Genomic DNA, 25135 nt, shown 5'->3' with positions numbered 1-25135 from the left:
TGCCATTCACTCCACTGGATTAGGGTGGGAGAAGCGACAACTGTAAACCTAGGGTCCGGCAGTTCTGGGGAATGAGAGTGTTTCGTTATGTAATGTGCTGTAGAGCTTGCACTTAAGATAAAATGAAGAGAGAATACTTCTGTTCAGTTAACTCATTGCAGTTTTTTCCTTGATTTTCATGCTCACATTTGCTCATGTGGGATACCAAAGCCTAAGTTACATTTGAAGAAGTTAAAACAATATTTGGAAAAAATGTACATGAAATAACAAGGTTTTTTTTTTTTTTTATATATGTATATATATTACAGCGCATAAATAATACCTCTCCAGGGAATACAATTTCTAGAAGCAGTCCCAAATTTAATGGCCATTCTGCTCAACCTCTGCAATATGACAGGTACGCTAATACTTTTTGTTTGAAGTCTAGATCCTATATGAAAGGAAAGTGAATTTAGAGATGAGGTGAAATAATACTCTCTAGTTTGAGCAGCCATTTCATTCTGTTCTCTGTTCTCTTTAAAATTCCAAACCATGAGATCTCAACATCAAAAGTAAAAAATGTTTCAGAGGGGGCGAAGTTATTTCTTTAAGATGTTGCATAACTTGGTTACATTATGCTGGCTTACCAGGATCCCTGGTCGCATAGTGGGTAAACATGCAGGACGGGCAGTCCAAAGCCACTAGCCACTCCCAGGGAGAAAGATGAGGTTGCCTGCTCCTGTAAGAGTCACCCTAAGGAACAGTTCAACTTTGTCCTGTACGGTTGTTATAAGTCGGTGTCAACTCTGAGAACAGTGGGTTTCCAGTGGGTTTACCTCATCTCTAATCATTTCTTAGAAACAGGCTCAGTAAGATGTTTCAGGGAAACAAGTGCAATCTCCAACCCCTTCCAAATAGAAACTCCTTCCCCTCGAAAAAGGAAAAAAAAACCCCTCAAAACCAAACCAGTTGTCATTAAATCAATGTGAGCTCGTGGTGCCTCCATGTATGTTAGAGTAGAACTGTACTTTATAGAGTTTTCAGTGGTTATGATCTTGTAGAAGTAAATTGACAGGCCTTACTTCTGAAGTGCCTCTGGGTGAATTTGAACTGCCAGCCTTTCAGGTAGTAACCGAGCACTTAACTGGTTGTATCACCTAAGGACTGTGTGATATCACAGGTGTTGAATTTTAAAAGAAGTATGCATGTAGTACAGCCTGGTTAAGTAATTACTGTGATACCACAGGATTAACACTATCTAGTGTGGAGCTCTGGTAGCGTAGTGGTTACGAGTTGGGCTGCCAACCTCAAGGTCAGCAGTTCGAAACTACCAGTGGTTCCTCGGGAGAAAGATGAGACGTTCTGCTCCCGTAAAGATTTACAGCCTCGGAAACCCTGTGCAGGGTCGCTATGAACTCCACGGCACATAACAGCAGCAGCAGCAGTGAGATCTGTAAGTGTTTAACAGTTTAGCATATTACTATGCAAGCTATGTTAGAGGGAAAGAAAACTGAAAATAAATATAAACATCACTAGTAGATGTTTGGAGTCCTGATGTGGCGTTGTGGGTTAACACATTAGACTGCAGTGTCGGTTTGAACCACAAGGTTGGCGCTTCAAGCTCACCAGCTGCTCTTTGGGAACCCTATATAGGGTTGCTATGGGTTGGAACTGACCTGATGGCACTTAACAACAACAGTAGATGTTTGGAGTCCTGGTGTGACACTGCAGGATAATGCACTGGACCACAAAGTTGGTTTGAACTGCAAGGTCGGAGGTTCACATCCATCAGCCGCACCTCGGAAACCTTATACAGAGTTGCTCTGACTTAAAATCAACTCGACAGCACTTAACAATAACAACTATAGATGTTTATGAGCTACTGTTTTTCAATGCTTGAAACTTATCAGAAAATAAGCATTTGGCTCTGTTTTTCATCAAATAAAGTAAAATGTTGACACTATTGTTATTTAAGACCCAGTCATAAAAATGCAAGGATCACATGTACCTAGCTGTGTGAACCTACACACATATGTGTAGAATTGCTAGTTAAAAAAAGTCAATTTGGGAATGTGTCCACGTCTGTAGCCTGGCTGATGATCCTTTTGGGAACAGTCATTATTTAGATACCAACTTAAACCTTTGGTTTTCATTTTAATAATAATCTAAAAACTAAATACAGGCAAAAGATTTTTAAAAAATTATCTTTTGTAATTATATATGAAGTTAACTCATACATTTATATTTGCTTGTGTGTTTCTTCTTAGAATGCTAAGAAAATATAACTTTTACATATTTAATTGCTGTGAAAATGATCTCAGGGCATGCAAGAGTAGTTTACTTTTGAAAAGATTGGTTCCTCAATTAGGAATTTCATTTCTTATAAAATATGTATATATATATATATATATATATATATATATAAAATGTCGATTAAAACAACAACAACAACAACATTCTAATCAATACTGAGAACATGGAGTTGAAGTAGTTTAGATTACATTGTTGTTGTTGTTAAGTACTGTCATAGTTCCAAGGACTTGAACCACGGTCTTATAGTTAGCAGTCCTGTGCTTATCCTATACCACCACACTGGGACTCCTATAGAACAGAGTAGAAATGCACTGTAGGGTTTGTGAGACTGTAAACCTTTATGGGAGCAAACAGCTTCATCTTTATTCCTCGAAGTAGCTGGTGTATTTGGCTTGCCTACCTTGCAATCAACAGCCCAGTGCTTAAGTAATTTAGATTATATTGTAGTGAGAATGGTCTTCTTATGTTTATTGTAGATTGACCTAAAATCAGATTCAGAAGTGGAGTATCATTCATGTTGAAACTAGCAAAAACATTTAAACACACTCAGCTAATAGACTGAGTTATAATATGGAACTTCCACCCTAGGGTCATGACTTTATAGTTGAGCAAAATATTTGGAAAAGGCATATGTGGTTACATCACTTGTGCAAGTAGTTCTAAACATTTGCTAATGACAAATCTGCTGCACAAGACCTTTTTGAAGCGTTGAAGAGCAAAGATGTCAGCTTGAAGACTAAGGTGCACCTGACCCAAACAATGGTATTTTCAGTAACCTCATGTGCATGCGTAAGCTGGACAGTGAATAAGGAAGATCATAGAAGAATGATGTTTTTGAGTTATGGTGTTGGAGGAGAATATTGAAAGTGCCATGGGCTGCCAAAAGAACCAACAGATCTGTGTTGGAAGAAGTGCAGCCAGAGTGCTCCTTGGACGCCAGGATGGCCAAACTGTCTCTCTTGCTTAGGACATGTTGTCAGGAGGGACCAGTCACAGGAGAAGGATATCATGTTTGGTAAGGTGGAGGGTCAGAGAAAAGAGGAAGACCCCCAGCGAGATGGATTGGCCAAGTGGCAGCATCAATGGACTCAAGTGTGGCAACAGTAGTGAAGTTGGCCTAGGATCAGGCAGTGTTTTGTTCTGTTGTGCATAAGGTCGCTGTGAGTTGGTACCAACTCGATGGTACTGTACAACAACAATATAAACAACAACAACAATGATACAAAAGCATTTTTGACTGCTTAGATTTTCATGATGTATGCTTATTTACATTGAGATCATCCTTCTAGGTCTAACCACATCCATTTCTTATTGCTTCTCCTATCTGGAGACTGTGCACATTGCCCAGTTCCTCTTTCCTATGAGATCATAGATACAGAGTGCCTAGGATGGCTCAACACATAGGAGGTGCTCAGTAAGTTACAACTGTTGGAATTTCAATATGGAGTCTACTGAAAATGGATTGGAAGAACAAAGGTGAATCATGAGGGAAATCTTTCAGTTTTTTTCCTGTTTGTTGTTAGTTTTTCCCTCATTTGTATGATCTAGGCATTTCATAAATGCAAAGATTTACAGAAGTCCGAAGTTCTAGCTTTGCCTGTGTCTGGCACCTCCCTAGACAACATTTCCTTCTAAGAATCTTTACAGACTATGTTTCCATGCACTCATGTAACACATCAGACTATTCCAGCACCATGCATTTCTGGGTGCCTGCCATTTTTCAGCATGCTCATTAGGAAGTTGACTCCCAGAAAACTTTGCCAGTTAACCTTTATTTTGCCTGTGTAACTTGAGAGAATGTATTCTTTCTTTTTTCTTCATGTGTCAGCTCTTCAAGCTCTTCTGAAAGAGAGAAACTTTTGAAACCATTCCTCACATGTTGTTGTTGTTGATAAGTGCTAAATGCTGTTGTGTGATTTCTGACTCATAGTGACCCGTAGAGGGCTTCGGAGGCTTTAAATCTTTGTGGGAACAGAAAGCCTCATCTTTCTCCTGCGGAACATCTGGCAGGCGTGAACCATGGACCTTGTGGTTCTCAGTCCAGTGCTTACCGTCTGGAGTCACCACTCCCCCCATTCCTCACATGTTGTTGTTGTTGTAAGTGCCATTGAGTTGGTTCTGACTGATAGCAAGCCTTTGCACAACAGAATGAAACACTGCCGAGTACTGCACCCCCCTCACAATCATTGTTAGGCTTGCTACTGCCACTATGTATATCATTTGGTTGGGGGGATATTCCTCTTTTTCTCTGACCCTCCACTTACCTAAGTATGATGTCTTTCTCCAAGGACTGGCTCCTCCTGATGATATGTCCATATTAATGCAACTTGAGATTGCTTCGATGTCTTCATTCTTTCTGTATCAGGAAATCAAAAGCATAATTAAAAATAAGGTGGTTTATTACATGTTTGATAAGAGTGTCTTTATTTTAATTGATTGTTGCATATAGTGACTGACAATGCTTTGAACATTTTATTTCGCTTGGTGATGCATCGTGGAGTGCGTTGTGAGAATGCAGGTCTAGATGCCACCGCTGGTGTGTCTTCTCATCCTGTGACCCATCAGGTTAAGTGGTCTCCCTTGTTTCCAGGTCGTCCCGCTCCTCCTTCGTGGATGAGGACTGTGACTCTCTGGCCCTCTGTGACCCTATGCAGAGGCTGAATTGTGAAGTGGACAGCCTGCCCGAGAGCTGCTTCGACAGTGGCTTATCTACGCTCAGAGATTCCAACGAGTATGACTCTGAAGTGGAGTACAAGCAGCAGAGGGGCTTTCGGAGGTCACAGTGTGTGCAGGAGAACTATGGAGGGGATGCTTCAGATACAGACGTAAGCCCCAGAAATCACTGCTCTTCTGAGTCACATCTTGAGTGACTTCGACCACCCTATCTGACTTTTGAGGAAGTCTGGTGGCAAAGTGGGTAAATTCTTGACTGCTAGAAAGGTTAGCGGTTTGAACCTACCAACTGTTCCATGGGAGAAAAATGTGACAGTCTGCTTCCATAAAGACAGTTGCTGTTAAGTGTCATTGAGTTAGTTCTGGCTCATAGTGACTTCTTATAGCGTTTCCGACTCATAGCTGCCCTGTATAGAGCTGGTGGATTTGAACCACGGACCTTGTGGTTAGCAGTCCAGTGCTTAACCTATAGCACCACACCAGGACTCCATAAATATTACAGCCTTGGATCAGTTCTATTTTGCCCAAAGGGTCACTAACTGTGACTTAGAATTAACTGCAACAGGTTGGTTTGGTTTGGTTTATTTATTTTTTGTTGATCTGATTTTTATCTGTCCTGGGAATGCATTTAAAATACTCTAAAGATGAAACATAATCAGCAGTGTTCTTCTCTAAACCAAATTAAAGAGAAATACTTATAGATTGATAGTAATAGCCACTCTATTCCACAACTGTAGATTCAGCTGTAGAATTCACAGCTTTTTCATTTGTGACATACATAGGTGAAGCAAATGGTTTGCATTCAATTACTAACTTAAAAGTGGGTGGTTTGAACCTATGTAGAGGTACCTCAGAAGAACTGCCTAGTGATGAGCTTCCATAAAGATCACAGCCAAGTAAACTCTATGAAACAGTTACGCTCTAATACGTGGGTTGCCATGGGTCAGAATCAACTTGATGGCATTGGGTTTGGTTGTTTTGGTTTTGAGATATGGATAATGATATATATGTTGTTGTTTTCTAATAGGTTCCCGAGATAAGGGATGAAGAGGCGTATGCTTCTGTCCTAGACTGGAAGCCCCAGGGGTCTGTGAGTGAAGGCAGTGTGTGTTCTTTAAGAAAGCCCATTTCTGCACTTTCACCACAGGTAGGTAGCTTTTGAGTCACCAGTCTTGTTAATTTTCTCTGCTATATTACTTGCTAAGAAGAGAACTGGCCCTACCTATATCACCCACTGTGAGTTTTTTCCCCCTAGACAGATGTGGCAGATGACAACCATAAAGCTAACTCACAGAAGGCTTACAAGATTGTGCTTGCGGGGGACGCTGCAGTGGGGAAATCTAGTTTCCTCATGAGACTTTGCAAGAATGAATTTCGAGGAAATACAAGTGCCACCCTGGGTACGGTGTCTATTTCACTTGGTAATGGGAAAATGACTTTGGTTTCGTTTGCTTTGGTTTCATTGTCTTTTTAGATAGAGATACAGAGCTATTGTTCTCTCTCTCTATTTATATCTATATACATACCCATGTGTATAAGAAGCCCAGGTTTCATAGTGGGTATACATTGGGCAGCAAGGTCATCAGTTCAAATCCACCAGCTGCTCCACAAAAGAAATATGAGGCATTCTGTTCCTTAGAGATTTACAGCCTTGGAAACCCTATCCAGGGTCACTATGAGTTGGAACCTACCCCAACCACCCCCACCCCCACTACCCCATGTATATATTTGTTAAGTGCCATAGAGTCTATTCCGACCCGTAGCAACCCTGTATAGGGTTTCTGAGGCTGTAAATCTTTACGGGAGCAGAAAGCCTCATCTTTCTCCCACAGCACAGCTGGTAGTTTCGAACTGCTGACCTTGAGGCTGGCAGCCTGATTCATAACCACTACGCTACAAGAACTCCTTTGTGTATGTGTGTGTGTACATATATATCGCCTTATCTATAGAATGTTCTCCTCTGTTTTGGCTAAGGGCCAAGTTTATTAAGGCAGATTCTAAAATGGCAGAGGTATCCACTCAACCAGTCAGATCAGCCAAACCAAGATTAGGGCCTGAAAGGACAGATTCATTTATTCAGCAAATATTTTCCAAGTTACTCCTTTGAGCCAGGTACTGTTGTAGACACTAAGAAACAAAGTAGACAAAATTTCAACTTTCAAAAACTTAACCAATAGAACCAAACACACAAAACACAAAAACAAAAATATGAAACTTGGGATGAGGTAATTTTGCACAGTGTGGTCAGGTGAGGCAACACTTGCTGATAAAGCATCATTTGATACTGATCAAGTGACAGAGAGAGTGACTGGTTTGTCATTATGGTCAAAATCATAGCCAGATAAATTCCTCTTTGCCGTGCTTCACAACAGAATACTTTACAAGGAGTACTCTTTCTCAGAACAAGGAAGAAAGCAGTATCTTGATTTGTAGTGTCCAGTTTGCATAACAACCAGGGAAATGAGGTGAAGATATGCAAATCATCATTTCTTTTTCATCTAAAGAGCTCCTATTTTGATAGCCAGAAATATTGGAACAGATTGATTACTCTCTTCACAATGGGCTTCTTTCTTTGGAACTGTATGGTTTTCTGATATACCCTTCAAGATAACACAGGCAAATATTCATTTCCGCTTGGTTCAGTACTAAGAGAGCATAACATGTAAACATACAAACACAGACACAAGGGAGATTTAAAAAGTCTGTAGAAATAGGAATAGGAAAGATACTGGAATTTTTCCATGAACTTTTTGACGTCCCTCTCATTTATACAAGTTGACATCCAGTCAGTTCCAACTCACGGTGACCTTGAGGATATCAAAGTAGACCTTTGCTCCATGGGATTTTCAGTGGTTGATTTTTAAAAAGTTGATCACTAGAGTTTGCTCACAAAGTGCCTCTGGAAGGACTTGAACTTCCAACTTTTCAGGTACCAGCTAAGCAAATGAACTGTTTGCATCACTCAGATAGTCTGCATCTACATATACCTCTATGTACACATACATTCACACACACACACACACACACACACACAAGTTAGCTGGGCATGTAGAACATAGATGTTCCCTTTGTAGATTAAATCTGTCCCCATGTCAGCCAGCTCGCAGATGGTGCCTCTGTTCACATATGTGGTTTGGCTTATAATTAGTCTGTAAATTAGTTTTCTTGAAGGCAGTGTTTGTTCCTCTCTGTGCCACTGAGCTTTTGTCTCCTTTACAGTGGGTTTGAAGTAGAAACTAATGAGATGGTTCACATTCTGTTCTCCTCTCTTGTATTCCTTTTCAGGAGTTGATTTCCATATGAAAACTCTCATTGTAGATGGAGAGCAGACCATTCTGCAGCTCTGGGACACAGCTGGTCAGGAGAGGCAAGTGCTTTTCATCGTCTTGGGTGGTCTGAGTAGGGTTGCATAAACAAGTCTTGTAGGACATTTGATGTTTTGTATATTCTTCTAACCTCAGGGTGGGCAGTTCAAACCACCAGCCACTCTTGAAAACCCTATACAGGGTCTCTATGAGCCTGAACCAACTTGATGGCATACAACCACAACAGCAATTTTCCACATCCCAGGCTTTTCCTACTCATTTGTGCCCCAGTTATGATGAGAGGAAGACTTTTTAAGCTTTCACTGAGCTGATTTTTTTCAGGTAGAAGTGAGTGTCCTTTTCTAACAAGGATTCAGGTGACTTGGATTCAGTGACAGTATAAGAAGCCACTTGGTGATAGAATGATGAACAACAGAGAAGGAGACTTGTTAGCTCCCTTTGGACTCACATCTCATGAGTTTACCTCATTTTGTGTTCATGGCCAATGACTGGGAGCATTCAAACTAGGTTTTCCTTTTGTCTAAGTTTTTGGGAATAGAATCCATTGAACTGTTACATAAATATGAATTGGGTGCCCACCTCTGTATTAGGCCCCATTCAGAATGCTAAGATTCCACTGTGAACAGACAGATAGAAATAGCTGTCTTCATAGCATTTCTGTTTTCCATATCCTGGGATTAAAAATATCTGTGAACATAGTCCTGTTTAGAAGTACTTGTAAAATGTTGGGCTTGGTTTTAGAGTCAGGACTTATGTTTGAGATATTTCTCCTTTCCCCACTGAAACACTCCCACCTCTGATGTATGTAGAGTTTCTAACATGAGATGGTGTTTAACACATAATTAATTTTTCTCCAACCCATCCATAATACTCTCTACCTACCGTTTTATTTGTTATTATTACTAGTTGTTGTCAAGTTGATTCCGAATCGGGGTGACCTCATATTCCATAGGATTTTTAAGTTTATGACTTTCTGAAGCAGTTCATCAGAACTGCCTTTCCCGGGGCCTCTAGATGGGTTCGTAAAGACAATCTTTTGGCTGGTAATCAAGTGCTTAACTGTTTGTGCCATGTAGGAATTTCTTCTTACTTCCCATACCCTCTCAAAATAATTTTTCGAGAACATGCATCTCCTTCCATCCTTCTATGTGTCCTACATGTGGGCTCTAGTACCTTGTTGCTAAGGTTGGAAATTTTAGAAATTATACTTTCAACTCTGTCATGGTTATGCTTTGGGATTTCTAGACATTCCTGGAACTGTGAGCTGGAAGCAAAAATCATGTACTTTTCTAAATCAGGAGCCCAGATTCTCATCCTTTTAACTTCCTTTGGACCCTGCTAGGCCTTGGAGAGAACTGTTTCGTAGTAATATGTTGCTGTTGTATTTTTCTCAATTGTGACTTCTTCTGAAGATGAGAAAAAAGTGAGCTTAAAAGGGATAAAACAAGACAGCCCCACACTGACAGACAGGTTAGAAGCATTACATATTCTGTGCTCCCTCTCTTTTTCAGATTCAGAAGTATTGCCAAGTCTTACTTCAGAAGGGCAGATGGTGTTTTACTGCTATACGATGTTACCTGTGAGAAAAGCTTTCTCAACGTGCGAGAATGGGTGGACATGATTGAGGTAAGGAGTCAAAGTGGAGAGACAGAAAATTACACAGGAGAATTATAGGCCATCTTTGAAAATGTTACAACTCTTCTGGGTGAACTTAATTAGAAGCCATTGACCCAAGATACCAACTCTGAGAGGCAGTTTCCAATGGCACTTAGTCTTTATGTCTTCCTTAGTATCTTTGCAAGATTCCACAAATCATGGAGACTACTAAAGGGAGCTTCTGATAAAACTTCTGAGCTTTCTTACAGATAATTCAGAACCCCATAGGAAGTAGATAAAAATGCAGGTTGTGTGAGAAAGTGATTGTTTTATTAGTGCCATCATGTGCTTTCTGCATTATCGTGACCCTGTTTAGGGTTTCTAAGGAGTAACTGATAGGCTTGAACTGCCAACCTTGTGGTTAGCAGTCCAGTGCTTATCCTATGATGCCATATCAGGACTGTCACAAACAAGGAATGGCACAGTTGCAGGACTAGCCATGCAGTTACCTGGTTGAATATGTATAGGGGCTTCTGTGGGTATAGAAAGTGAAGTACCACCTGATTGTACACATGTGCTGAGGTCCAAATTTGATAGGAGCTATGTTCTCAGCCTTCATCTGATTGTGATTTGGGATCTGGAGACATTCAAAAGTGTACCTACCACTATGACTGGTAGGGAAGAAAATACATTATAGCATTTCTCAAGCTGAGAGAACTGAAGAAAAAATTCAAGCCTTGACGTGCAATAATTGAAGGATTGTATGGGCAAAATATTGAATAATGCAGAAAGCATCAAAACAACATGGAAGGAATACACAGAATTACTGTACCAAAAAGAAGTAGTCAATGTTCAACAATTTCAAGCGATAGCATATGATGAATGGCCAATGATACTCCTGGAAGAAGTCCAAAGTACATTGAAGGTATTGGCAGAGAACAGGCTCCAGGAATTGATGGAATACAAATTGATGCAGTACTGGAGGAACGCACTTGTCTATGCCAAGAAATTTGGAAGATAGCTACCTGGCTAACTGATTGAAAGAGATCCCTATTTGTGCTCATTCCAAAGAGAGGTGATCCAAGGGAATGTAGAAATAATCAGACAATATCATTAACATTGCATGCTAGTAAAATTTTGCTAGAGATAATTCAAAACTGTTGCAACATTACATCGATAAGGAACTGTCAGAGGTTCGGGCTGGATTCAGAAGAAGATGTAGAATATCATTGCTGACATTAATAGATCTGGCTGAAAGCAGAGAATTCCGGAAAGATATTTACCTGTGCTTTATTGACTACTCAAAGGTGTTTGATTGTGTGGCTTGTCACAACATTGCAGAGAATGAATATTCCTAAACACGTACTCGTTCTCATGAAGAACCTGTACATAGACCAAAAGGCAGTTATTCAAACAGAACAATGGAACACTGACTGATTTAAATTTAGGACATACTGTCAAGATGGACCAGTCCCTGGAGAAGGATATCATGTTTGGTGAAGTGGAGGGTCCAAGAAAGAGAGGAAGACCCTCAATGAGATGGATTGGCACAGTGATGGCAGCAGCGATGGGCTCAAATGTAGCAATGATTGTGAGGTTGGTGCAGCACCAGGCAATGATTCCTTCTGTTGTGCATAAGGTCTCTATGAGTCAGTACTGACTCGGTGGTACCTAACAACAATAACAATAACATTTGCACTTTTTTTGGTTATGAAATGGTGCCTTTCATCTGATGAACTTTCATATATTTTATTTTCATAGGAAACAAATTTCAGTATGGTAACATATACATATCTTTTACATAAAATCTACCATTTATAAGTAGACAATTCAGTGGCATTAAGCACATTCACAATATTGTGTAACATCACCACTATCTAGTTCCAGAACTTTTTCATCCCCCAAAGGGAAACCCACTAAATAGTAGCTCCCGAATCTCTGCTTTCCCTAGTCTCTCGTACCACTACTCTAATGTCTGTCTCTATGCATTTGCCTATTCTACATAATCCACAAACACAAATATTTGCCCTTCGCCTGTATGACTTATTTCATTTGGCATGTTTTCGAAGTGTATTCATGTATTAGAATGCATGTATTAGAATGTCATTCTTTTTATATGTTGTTGTTAACTGCTGTAGAGTCGTTTCCAACTCATAGTGATCCTGCATAGGGTTTCCGAGGAGTATCTGGTGGATTTGAACTGCTGACCCTGTGGTTCACAGTCCAGAGCTGATCCTAGAACACCATACCAGGAGGCATTTTCTATGTTGTTGATAGGTGCCATCGAGTCAGTACCAACTCGTAGCAACCTTATGCAGAGCACAAAAAAAACAGTGCCCTATCCTGGGCCAGCCTCACTATTGTTGCCATGCTTGAGCACATTGATGCTGCCACTTTGTCAATACATGTTGCTGGGGGTTTTCCTCTTTTTCTCTGACCCTACCAAACATGATATCCTTCTCCAGTGACTGGTCCCTCCTGACAATATGTCCAAAGTATGCGAGATGAAGTTTGGCCATCCTGGCCTCCAAGGAGCACTCTGGCTGCATTTCTTCCAAAACAGATCTGTTGATTCTTTTGGCAGCCCATGGCACTTCCAATATTCTCCTCCAACACCATAACTCAAAAGCATCAATTCTTCTACAGTCTTTCTTATTCACTGTCCCTACAGTCTTTCTTATTCACTGTCCAGCTTTCGCATACATATGAGGTTATTGAAATTACCATGGCTTGGGTCAGGCGCATCTTAGTCTTCAAGCTGACATCTTTGCTCTTCAACACTTTAAAAAGGTCTTGTGCAGCAGAGTTTCCTAATGCAATACGTCATTTGATTACTTGACTGCTGCTTCCATGAGTGTTGATAGTTGATCCAAGAAGAATGAAGTCCTTGACAACTTCAATCTTTTCTCCTTTGATAAGAATGTTGTTTATTGGTCTAGTGATGAGGATTTTTGTTTTCTTTACATTGAGGTGTAATCCATACCAAAGGCTGTGTTCTTTGATCTTTATCAGTAAATGTTTTAAGTCCTTTTCACTTTCAGCAAGCAAGGTTGTATCATCTTCATATTGCAGGTTGTTAAAGAGTCTTCCTCCAATCCTGATTCCCCATTTTTCTTTATATAATCCAGCTTCTCAGATTATTTTCTCAGCATACAGGCTGAGTAAGTATGGTGAAAGAATACACCTGTTGCACACCTCTCCTAATTTTAAACCATTCAGTGTTCCCATGTTCTGCTTGAGCAACTGCTTCTTGGTCCTTGTACAGATTCCTCATGAGCATGATTAAGTGTTCAGGAATACTGCTTTGCAATGTTGTCAATTGCTTGTCATGATCCACACAATCGAAAGCCTTTGCATAGTCAATAAAGCACAGGTAAACATCTTTCTGATATTCTTTGCTTTCAGCCAAGATCCATCAGCAATGATGCCTCTTCTGAATCCAGCTTGAATCTCTGGAAGTTCTTTATCAATGTGTGATTGTAGCTGTTTCTGTACTATCTTGAGTAAAACTTTACTCACATGGGATATCAAAGAGATTGCCTGATGATTTCTGCATTCCATTGGGTCACCTCAGTTTGGAATGGGCAAGAATATGGATCTCTTCCAATCAGTGGCCAGATTGTTGTCTTCCAAATTTCTTGGCATAGATGAGTGAGTGCCTCCTGTGCCGCCTCACTTTCTTGAGAGATTTCAGTTTTTATTCCATCAATTCCTGGTGCCTTGTTCTTTGCCAATTCATTCAATGTACCTTGCACTTCTTCCCTCAGTATCATTGGCTCTTGATCATTTGCTACCTCTTGAAATGGTTGAACATCAACCATTTCCTTTTGGTACAGTGACTCTGTGTATTCCTTCCATCTTCTTTTGATGCCTTCTGCATCATTCAATAATTTGCCCAGAGAATCTTTCAATAATGAAAGTCGATGCTTGAATTTTTTCTTCAGTTTCCCCAGCTTGAGAAATGCTGAGCATATTCTTGCTTTTTGGGTTTCTGATTCCAGATCTTTGCACATTTTGTGGTAATATTTGGCTTTATCTTCTCTAGCTGATCTTTGAAATGTTGTGTTAAGCTCTTGGACCTCCTCATTTCTTCCATTTGCTTTAGCATCTCTACGCTGGAGATCAAGTTTCAGTGTCTCTTCTGACATCCATTTTGACCTTTTGCTTCTTTCTTGTCTTCTTAGTGACTTTTTGCTCTCTTCATGTATGATGTTCTTGATGTCATCCCCCAACTCTTCTGGTCTTTGGTCTTTAGTGTTTAATGTATCAAATCTTTTCTTCAGATAATCTCTAAATTCAGTTGGGACATATTCAAGGTTATATTTTGGCTCTCATGGACTTGTTTTCATTTTCTTTAGGTTCGGTTTGAATTTGCATATGAGCAATTGCTGGTCTGTTACACAATCTGCCCCTGGCCTTGTTTTGACTGATGATATGGAGCTTTTCCATTGTCTCTTGCCGCAGATGTAATCAATTTGATTTCTATGTATTCCCCATGGTGAGGCCCATGTGTATAGTTGCCTGTTATGTTGTCTAAATAAGGTATTTGAAATGAACAAATCATTGATTTTACAGAATTCTATCATGTGATTTCCAGCATCATTTCTATCACCAAGACCACATTTTCCAACTACTGATGCTTCCTCTTTGCTCCCAACCTTTGTATTCCAATCACTGATAATGATCAATACATCTTAATTGCATGTTTGATCAATTTCAGATTGAAGAAGTTGGTAGAATTTTTCTATTTCATCCTCACTGGCTTTAGTGGTTGGTGCATAACTTTGAATAGTAGTGGTATTAACTTCCCACTAGGTGCATGGATATTATCCTATCACAGACAGCATTGTACTTCATGACTGATCTGGATGTGCTCTTTTTGATGAATGCAACACCTTTCCTCTTCAATTTGTCATTTCCGGCATAGTAAACCATGTGGTTGTCAGATTCAAAATGGCTAATACCAGTCCATTTCAGCTCACTAATGCCTAAGATATCGATGTTTATGCATTCCATTTCATTTTTGAGAATTTCCAATTTTCCTAGATTCATACTTTGTACATTCCATGTTCCAATTTTTAATGGATGTTTACAGCTGTTTCTCTTCATTTTGAGTTGTGCCCATCTTCCTGAAGGTCCTGAGGGCTTTACTCCCATGGGCTTTACTCCATTCACATCATCACGGTCAACTGTACTTTGAGGGAGGCAGCTCTTCCCCAGTCACATTTTGAGTGCCTTCCAACCTGAGGAGCTCATTTTCCAGCACTATATCTGACAGTGTTTCTCTGCTATTCATATGGTTTTCAGTGACTAAATATTCGGAAGTAGTTCGTCGCTCCTTCTTCCTAGTCTGTCTTCGTCTGAAAGCTCATCGGAAACCTTTTCTGTAGGTGAATAATATTCTTTTGTATAGGTAAAGCACATTTTGCTTATCCATTCATTCTGTGGTGGACATTTGTTGTTTCTACCTTGTGGCTGTTGTGCATAATGTTGCTATGAAAATTGATGTACACATATCTGGTCCAAGTCCCTGTTTTGAGTTCTTTTAGGTATACACCTTGGAGTGTAACTGCTTGGCCATATGGTAATTCAATGTTCAACCCTTTGGGGAACTGCCAGACTTTTTCATAGTAGCTGCACCATTTTTCATACTTACCAGCAATAGACGAGGGCTGTAATTTCTCCACTTTTTTGCCAACACTTGTTATTTTCTATTATTTTGACAATATTCATCATATTGAAGATTGTTTTATAAATGGAAAATGATTTTGACAATATTTAGTGTGCTTCAAATAGTTATTAGTCAACAGAAAGTTAATTTCAAGCTATGGTTCAGTACTGTCTCTTGAAAAATTATCTAGTAGCTAACACTATTTCAAGTGAGTATGTTGTTATTGTTGTTAAATGCTGTCGATCCAGTTTCAAACCATAGTGCCCCTGTATAGGGTTTCTGAGGAGTGTCTGGTGAGCTTGAAACACCAACTTTGTGATTAAAACCAACTTTGCAATTCAGCACATTAACCCACAGCACCACACCGGGATTCCTCAAGTGAGTATACCCATCTGTAATTTTCAATAGGCCTTAAAGTACAATCATTAACAACCTGCAACATGCAGATGATACAACTTTCCTTGCTGGAAGTGAAGAGTTCTTAAAATACTTACTGATGAAGGTTAAAGACCACAACACAGTCTTTGGTATGTTGCACCTCAATGCAAAGGAAACAAAAATCTTCATTACTGAACCAGTAAACAACATCCATATAAATGGGGAAATGAATGAAGTTGTCAAAGACTTCATTTTGCTTGGATCCACCATCAACACAAATGAAAGCAGCAGTCAAGAAATCAAATGACGTATTGCATTAGGCACATCTCCTCAACAAGACCCCTTTAAAGTGTTCAAGAACAAAGACGTCAATTTGAGGACTAAGGTGTGTCCGACCCAAGCCATCATATTTTCAATAACTTCATATGCATGTGAAAGTTGGACAGTGAATAAAGAAGAATGTAGAAGAATTGATCATTTGGGCTATAGTGTTGAGAAAGAATATTAAAGGTACCATGAACTTCCAGAAGAACAAACAAATCTGTGTTGGAAGAAGTACAGCCAGAATGTTCCTTATAAGCTAAGATGATGAGACTTTGCCACTTATTTACCTGTCATGAAAAACTTATCGGTCAAATATTTAGGTCAAGGCTGAATGAAGAGACTTAAGATAAGAGATTCTTCTCAACTTTTATTCATTTAGAAATACTTTCTGACTACCTGTTATATACATGTGCTACTCTGTGCCATAGAGTCCTAGTGTGGTGCTGTAGTATAAGCACTGGACTGCTAACCATAAGGTTGGCTGTTCAAATCCACCAGACAGGGTCTCTATGAGTTGGAACCAATGCTACGGCACGTAGCAAGAACAATGATAAGCATTGGGCTTCCAACAATAAAGTCAGAGGTTCAAGCCCACCATGGGAGAAAGATGAGACGTTCTGCTCCCGTAAAGATGTACAGCTTCAGAAACCCTTTGCAGGGTCCTTATGAGTTGGAATTGACTTGACAGCACTTAACAACAATAACAGCATCGATTTTAGATATTTTACGTTAATTAAACAGAGAGCCAAATCTTACAGAGCATGTATCTACTAGGGGAAGAGAGACAACAAACAATAGGCATAAAGAAAATATATAGAGTAATAGAAAGTGATCATTGTAATAGGGGAAAAAACCACAAAACTATAGAGAACAAAGTGAATGCGCATCAGGTTTGATTAGTGCCATTGAAGGAGGTGCCTTCATTCATTCGGCCCCTCAGACTTCCTTAAGTGTGTATTTGATTAGTGGTTTCCTAATTGTGTCCCCTCGAACCCTGAGAGCACCAGAGAACTCCATTGCACGTTAGTGGATGGAGCCTTTCTTTTGCTTCTCTCTTTTTCTTTTACTACCCTGTTGCCCTCCTTTAGGACTCCCCGGGTGGTGCAAATATTAAGCACTCTGTTGCTAATGGAAAGATTGTCCATCTGAGCCCAACCAGAGGCTCCTTAGAGGAAAAGCCTGACATCTGCTTCTGAAAGGCCACAGCTGTTCAAAATCCTGAGAAGCACAGTTCTGGTCTGAATCACATGGATTCGCCTTGACTGCAGCTGGTTTCGTTTGAGTGTGTTTTCAAATACCCTCTGTCAGAGGAAAAAGGAGCCCTGGAGGCACAGTGGATTAAGCTTTGGACTGTTAAGCACAAAGTCAGCAGTTCAAACCCACCAGTCACTCCATAGGAGAAAGATGAGACGGTCTGCTTCATAAAGATTGATAGTCTTGGAAACCCTACTGACCAGTTAGTTCTACACTGTCCTTTAGGGTTACTGTAAGTCAGAATCAACTCAGTGGCAATGGATTCAGTTTGGGAAGAGGCAGACTGTCTGAAAACAAAGGAAATCAAATATAATTTCATTATTTTTAAGGCCAATTTCTTCGTCCTCAATAAAATGTCACAGAATGGAGCACCGATGCCTTTAACTCCGAAAAGAGTAATTCCCGATGTCTCCATTAGGGCTGCTGCTTCTCTCAGAACTGGAAGTGTATTTTTCTGTGCTAATCAGGTTATCTTCTTCAATCAGATCCCAGTGAGGCGGGATATGCCTTTATTAACCCTTTCATTTTACAAATGTGGAAATTGAGGCAGGCATGTGAAATGTGAAGAGACACAGCCAGTGGGTAGAGACATAGGGTCTCAAATTTAGGTCTGCCACTCTGCCACTCACATCTTGCATGATTTTGGGGAAAGGGTTAAATGATTTGTGTATGCAGATTTGGAAGCATCATCCTTAGAATTTATTACTTTGAATGAATGACTGGCAATTGATACTCTATCAGAAAAGAATATTGACCGTTTTGATCTTCTTGTTAGATAGCAGTGAATGTGGAACTTCTAAACTCCTTTTTCGTCCTGATATAATTTCAGATTTACTTATGTGTTTTATAACTGGGATAATGAAGTTACGTTGTAATCACCATTGTCTGAAGTGAAAATTGCAGTAAACGATGTGAATCCCACAGCCAAATACAATTCTATGGCCAGGCACCTTGAATTTACATTGAATTATAGTGCTTTGTGTTCTGGAAATAAGAACTTGGAAGATACATATTTCATATGCCCCAACAGGATGAAACCCAGTGCCTTTGATGAAGCAATATTGTTTAGTGAAAGGTGTTATGGGACAGGGAGAACCAGATTTGGACCCTGGCACAGATACAACAGTTTAACCTCTCTGGATTTCAGTGTTCTCCTTTGTAAATGGGGTATTTTGAGGTTAAAGATATTTATCTGCAGCATGTGGCACAACATGCATTTGGAAAATGGTAGTTGCTACTGCTGTTGTTCCTGATATCATTATCTTTAGTCCAATGACTGATGTGTGTGCATTCCTTTTCTTTTTTTGGTGCTAGGATGCAACCCACGAGAGTATTCCTATCATGTTGGTAGGAAACAAGGCTGATCTTCGTGACGATGCTACCGCAGAGGGCCAGAAATGTGTTACAGGATACTTTGGAGAAAAGCTGGCCATGGTAAGAGTAAGGGTGGGTCCAAACTAGAGGCGATCTTAGGAACTCACTGGCTTTGGAGTCAGTATATGTCATTGTTGTCTGCCCTTGCTTAAAATGTCCTGGCATAGAACTCCCAATGCCCCGTACCCCCCAATTCATGAGTATAAGTAATTATCTGATGAATTAGACCTCTTATGAAGGAACTCTGGTAGCGTAGTGGTTACGAATCGGGCTGTGAACCTTAAGGTCAGCGGTTCGAAACTACCAGCCGCTCCGCGGGAGAAAGATGAGGCTTTCTACTCCCGTAAAGATTTACACCCTCGGAAACCCTGTACAGGGTCGCTATGGGTCGGAACCGACTCGACGGCACTTAACAACAACAAATGAAGGTTAAATGATCACATAATCATTTTTCTCGGTTGAGTACAAAAAGGAGTCAAAATTACCATCCTCCTCCTCACGTTCATCTGATTTCTGGAATTCTTTTATAATCATGGAATCCAACTAAAGAAAATTGAATGGGTGTCCTATTTTGAAAAGAAAGCTTTACTACCAGAAGGTTTCTATGCCAATAGACAAGAGATGCTTTAGTGTCTCACCAGGATGGATGGGATTTAGGAGACATTTTCCTCCCAAGATTTATGCTTAGCTGAAATAATCTAAAATAATTTTTGATTAAGCATTTATATTGCAGATGAAATTATTACTGCCCAGTTTACTATCCTGGGCAATTTTATTCTTCCATTGTTATCATTGGGTCAGAATGCCATCTGACCATTCTATGAATTGTCTTATCTGTAGTGGATTCTGATGTACCGTGAGTCAAATAAGTAGTCAGTACAGTAACAGTCTGATTTGTTGTTGGAGCCATTGTTGTCTGTTGCCAACTCTATGAAAGGACTACTTTGTTCTCTCTCTCGCTCTCTCTCTTTCTCTGTATCTCTCTATCTATATATCATCTATCCTTCATCTGTCTACTTACTATATGGAGTCCTTATGTCTGTAGGATAAGCCCTGGCCTGCTATTTTCAAAGTCAGCCATTGGAAACCCTATACAGCATCACTATGAATCTGTACTGATTTGACAGTACTTAACAACATAACACCAACAAAGAGTTATGGGGTGTTGCAAATGATGAATATGCATATCTGCTGAAAGGCTAGAGATTCGAGTCCACCAAAGACACCTTGGAATAAAGGCTGTCAATCTTCTGAAAAATCAGCCATTGAAAACCCTGTGGGGCACAGTTCTACTCTAACACATATGGGATGCCATGCGTTACAGCTGACTCAACAGCAACTGATAGGTTGTTTAGAAAATGTCAGTTGGTTTTAGCAATATTGAAGTTTGCTAGATCCTAATAGAAATTGATAATAGTGTGAACGTGGAGGTGTGTTCGTTGCTGTCCTGAAGGATACATACTTTTTGATGGCAATTTGATTCTTGGTTACCTTTGGCTGCCATTTTTATAATTCTCAAATTATTCTGTAGAACATCTGGTAGCATATTGAAGATGACTGTAAGGCATGAGCTTTTTGTTTTGTAATTGGTGTTGTTGTTAAGTGCTGTCAAATCATTTTTGGCTCATAGTGTCCCTGTATGGGTTTCCAGGGAATGGCTGGTGGGTTTGAACTGCCGACCTTGTGGATAAGAGTCCCGTGGTTATCTTACAATGCCACACCAGGACTTCATTTTGTTTTGAATGCCATATAAAAATCCTCTGATTAGGAATTACTCCTGAAATGACTAAGATTAAAGCGTTTTTAAGTATTGAAACTGAAACTAATTTCTCAACTGGTAATCACTCTTTGCATGGTCATTGCGCTGTAAGATAAGCACTCGGCTGCAAGATTGGTTTGAACCACAAGGTCAGTGGTTCAAACTCATAAGCTACTCCTTGGAAATCCTATACAGGGTCACTATGGGTCCTAACCAACTCAATGGCAGCAGCAGCAACAAAAAGTATGGTCAACAGGAACACATTTTAATTTTATCTTACTAATTCTTAAAAGAAACAATCCCAGGGAACCCAACTAAAGTCTTCATTTAATTGTTTGTTTGTTTTCGTTTTTGTTTTTCTACAGAACTACAAAGCATTATTCTGTGAAACAAGTGCCAAAGATGGTTCAAATATAGTGGAAGCTGTTCTGCACCTTGCTCGGTAACGTTTTGCCTTAGGTTTGGAACACTTAGATAAAGGATTGAATTTTTACGTAGTTGGTGCCTGTACCATACTTCTTGACCTAAACAGGCAGTTATAATTGGAAAACACTTTCTTTCATTAATGGTATTGGTGGTGCTAGCTACCATCACCTTGGCAATGACTCTCCGTGACCTTGTGTACGCCATAAGGGAGCATTGCCCGGGTCTGGACCATTTTCACAATTGTTGGTGTGTGTCTGAATCTATTGCTACAGCTCCTGTGCTGCAGTATCTTCCATCCTAGGGGGCTCAGTCCCAACACTATACTAGTCAATATTCTTTTGTGTTCTATAGGCGTTTTATTGGCTGATGTTCAGATGTAGAACACTAGGCCTTTTTCTCCAATCTTTTTCTTGGTCTGGAAGCTCTGCTGAAACCTGTTAATCACGAGTAGCCCTCTTGGTACCTGAAATACCAGTGGCATAACTTCCATCATTGTAGCCACCACAGTATGACACAATGATAGACAGGCTGGTTGTAATTGGTGGTTGTTGTTAAGTGCCTTCAAGTTGTTTCCAACTCACAGCAACTCTGTATTGGTTTTCCGAGGAGTGGCTGGTGAGTTTGAACTGCTGACCTTGTGGTCCAGTGCATTATCCCACAGCACCACACCAGGACTCCAATTGATGGTAGGGAGATATAGCAAATACACAAAGATATGATCAGATGTGTAATGCTGCTTATTCATTGTGAACATTGGCAGGAATGCCTTCATAGCCAAACAAAGCAGGTGCATCTGAGGTGCCATTGACATTTCTGTAAAATGTCACCACAGAGCTAATAGTTGGCTTATATGAATCATTTCCTGGAACCAAATTTTAAATACAAGAGACTATTATGAGCACAACTACCTATTATGACATTTCCCAGAATAAAGGGAAAAGGGGAAAAAAAAGACTCAGCAAATTATGTACATTATGGCAATTGGAAACACTTGTACAAACTATATTTACCTATGGAATTATTAAACCAAGGCAGTGTTTTTAAAGATAAATAATATTTTGGGATGCAGATTAGCGTGAAAACTGCACCGTTTAAAAACTTGGATATAAATGTTCATGTGTTAATTCCTCAGAGTATTCTAAGGGAATAACATCTGTTAGATTGATCTCCTTTGTTCAGTTTTCTGCCACACATGGAAAGGTGATTCCTAACTAACCTCAAGTGATGAATTGCACGTACTCAAAAACTACTGTGGTGTTGTAGGGCAAAGTCAGCAGTTCAAACCCACCAACTGCTTTTTGAAAACACTATACAGGGTAGACATGAATGAGAACCAACCCGATGGTACTTAACAACAACAGCAATCATTCAGTTAACCAACTCATAGAGACCTCTTACTCATGAATGGTTGTGGATCAGACCTTTGTGATCCATAGGGTTTTCAGGAGTTGCTCATCAGGCCTTTCTTTCCACTCTGTCTTACTCTGCTGAAATGAACTTCGCATCATAGCAATACACAAATTTCCAGACAGATAGGTGGTTGTGTGCACATGAGGTGCGTAGAGAGGAATCAATTCAGAGGGTATGGTGCTGCAGGGTAATGCACTGGACCATAAAGTCAGTTTGAACTGCAAGGTCGGCAGTTCAAACCCACAAGCTGCTCTTTGGAAACCCTATACAGGGTTACTATGAGTCAAAACTGACTCGACAGCACTTAACAACAGCAACATTTTGTTGTTGGAATATTTGTTTGGCACTGTAAGATAAGCCCTGGACTGCTAAGTGCAAGGCTGGATATTCAAGTCCACCAGCAACTCCACAAAAACCCTACACAGGGTTGATACGAGTTGGAACCAACTTGACAGTCTCCAGCAACAATAAACTACAGAAAGAACCATTGCCTGGTCCTCTACCAGCCTAACAATTGTTCTGTTGGAATTCTTTGTTTCAACAATTATGTCAATCCATGTCATTGTGGTCTTCCTCTTTTGCTATGACCCTCTTCTTTACCAAGCATGATGTCCTTTTCCAGGGATTGGTTCTTCCTGGTAACATGTCTGACGTACATGAGAAGAAGTCTCACCATGCTCATTTCTAAGGTGATGGACTTTTTCCAAGACAGATTTGATTGCTCTGGCAGTCCATAGTACTTTTCAGTGTTCTTCACCAACACAATTCAAATGCATGATTCTCCTGTGTTCTTCTTTATTCATTGTCTAGCTTTCACATGCTTATGAGGTGATTGAAAATCAACCATGGCTTGGGTCAAGAGCACTTCAGTACTCAAAGTGGCATCTTTGTTCTTGAACACTTTTACGAAGTCTTTTGCAATAGATTTGGCCACAATGCGGTACATCCTTTAATTTCTTGGCTACTGCTTCCATGAGCATTGATTGTGGATCTGAGTTAAGTGAACTCCTTGGCAACTTTTCTCCACTTATCATATTGTTTATTGGTACAGTTGTAGGAATGTTTGTTTTCTTCACAATAAGTTATAATCCATACTGAAGGCCATATGGAAGGTGATAATTCTACCACTGACTTAACCAGTTTCCCCTGTTATACTTGGTCATTGTTGTTGGTAAGTGCCTTAGAGTCAGTTAAAATGACCCTATATAAGATTTCCAAGTAGCAGCTGATGGGTTTGAACCACTGATCATGTGATTAACAGTCCAGTGCTTATCCTACAGCACTGCAACAGTACTTTGTTGTTGTTATTAAGTACCACCAAGTCAATTCCGATTCATAGCTACCCTGTGTAAGTATTCCAAGGAGCAGCAGGTGGATTTGAACTGCTGACCTGTGGTTAGTTAGCAGTCCAGTGCTGAACCTACAGAGCCACACAAGGAGTCTACACCAGGACTTCAGCCATCCCTAATTTGGACAACTGTAAAGTTGGTGGTTCAAGCCCACCAGTTGCTCATTGGGAACCCTAGATAGGGTTGCTAAGAGTTGGAACTGACTCAACAGAACTTAACAACAACAAAGACACAGTGTAAAATGAAGAAGAGTGTCAAATAAAATGATTTCTTAGGTTGTTTCTGGAGCCATGGTGGCATAGTGGGTTAAGTGGTGAGCTGCTAATTGCAAGGTCAGTAGTCCAAACCCACCGATGGCTCTGCCAGTGAAAGTTGGCTCTGTCTGCTCCTTTAATGATTTACAACCCTGGAAAACCTAAGGATCAGTTCTCCTGTGTCCGATAAGATCATATGAGTTGGAACTGAATCAAAAGAAATGCGTTTTAAACTTTCTTTCTTATTCTCACTTGCTATGATTCTATATATATATAATAGCCTGAACTCCCCTGAATAACATAATACTATTTAATGGAAGAAAGCTAAATGTCATTTAAAAAATCAGGCAAGAGGAGCCTCTGTGTTACATAAGACCATAGGTGGAATCCTGAACTGCATCCAGAATCTTCTGAGGTGGGAAATTTCCACTTGAAAGGACAAGCAGACCAGCCTGGAGTGGCTAGAAAAACAGATACTTCTTGAAAGAAAGACCAACAGGAAAAATAGAAAACAATAACAGCAGTCCGACTGTTACTACAAGAACAAGCAAGTTTCTTGCCCAGGAAACATCAAGGCAAGTGGTAGGGTCCCCCCAGGGCACACTCCCTTCCAAGACTAAGACTTAATGGGAATACACGCTCTGATTGGTGACCACATTTGTCACAGATAAGGGGGAGTGAGGGAAAAACAGCAATGAAGCTGCAAGCTAAGCCCTACAACGTTCAATAGCCTCCTCTGAACCCGGGTGGAGACCTGGTTGGTCAGCAGTGTGGCAAGACCTAGGGACTTTTGGGCCCAGAGTCAATGACATAGACATAGAGGACTAGAGTGGAGAGTGAAGCATCCAGCTGATAAAAAGAGAGGACGTATGCATGAAAACACCCACACGTGCAGATAATACCCACTTGACCTGGCTTCAATGACTGGATCATCAGAGCTCAACGAGAAGAGGGAAAAAGGAGTAATCTGATACAATTTGATGAACTTGACCTACACCTATGGATGCAGTAGCTCAAAAGAAGGAACAAATATTTACAGTGAGGATCAT

General features: G+C 40.2%; 1 protein-coding gene across 1 annotated transcript in view; it reads left to right on the top strand.

Annotated features, from left to right (window-relative positions):
• Positions 1-25135, top strand: part of RASEF (RAS and EF-hand domain containing) — a 101875-nt gene that overhangs the window by 68547 nt on the left and 8193 nt on the right. The window contains exons 9-16 of the mRNA XM_006834950.1: positions 309-397; positions 4883-5117; positions 5993-6112; positions 6221-6365; positions 8251-8332; positions 9803-9917; positions 18829-18948; positions 21013-21089. Of these exons, the coding sequence (XP_006835013.1) occupies positions 309-397; positions 4883-5117; positions 5993-6112; positions 6221-6365; positions 8251-8332; positions 9803-9917; positions 18829-18948; positions 21013-21089 (983 nt within the window). The remainder of the gene's footprint in view (positions 1-308; positions 398-4882; positions 5118-5992; positions 6113-6220; positions 6366-8250; positions 8333-9802; positions 9918-18828; positions 18949-21012; positions 21090-25135) is intronic.

Source organism: Chrysochloris asiatica, unplaced genomic scaffold (genome assembly GCF_000296735.1).
Source record: "Chrysochloris asiatica unplaced genomic scaffold, ChrAsi1.0 scaffold00014, whole genome shotgun sequence".
In the NCBI taxonomy this organism is placed as follows: Eukaryota; Metazoa; Chordata; class Mammalia; order Afrosoricida; family Chrysochloridae; genus Chrysochloris; species Chrysochloris asiatica.
Note: the sequence above shows the minus strand (reverse complement) of the source record. Positions and strands in the feature narration are given on the sequence as shown.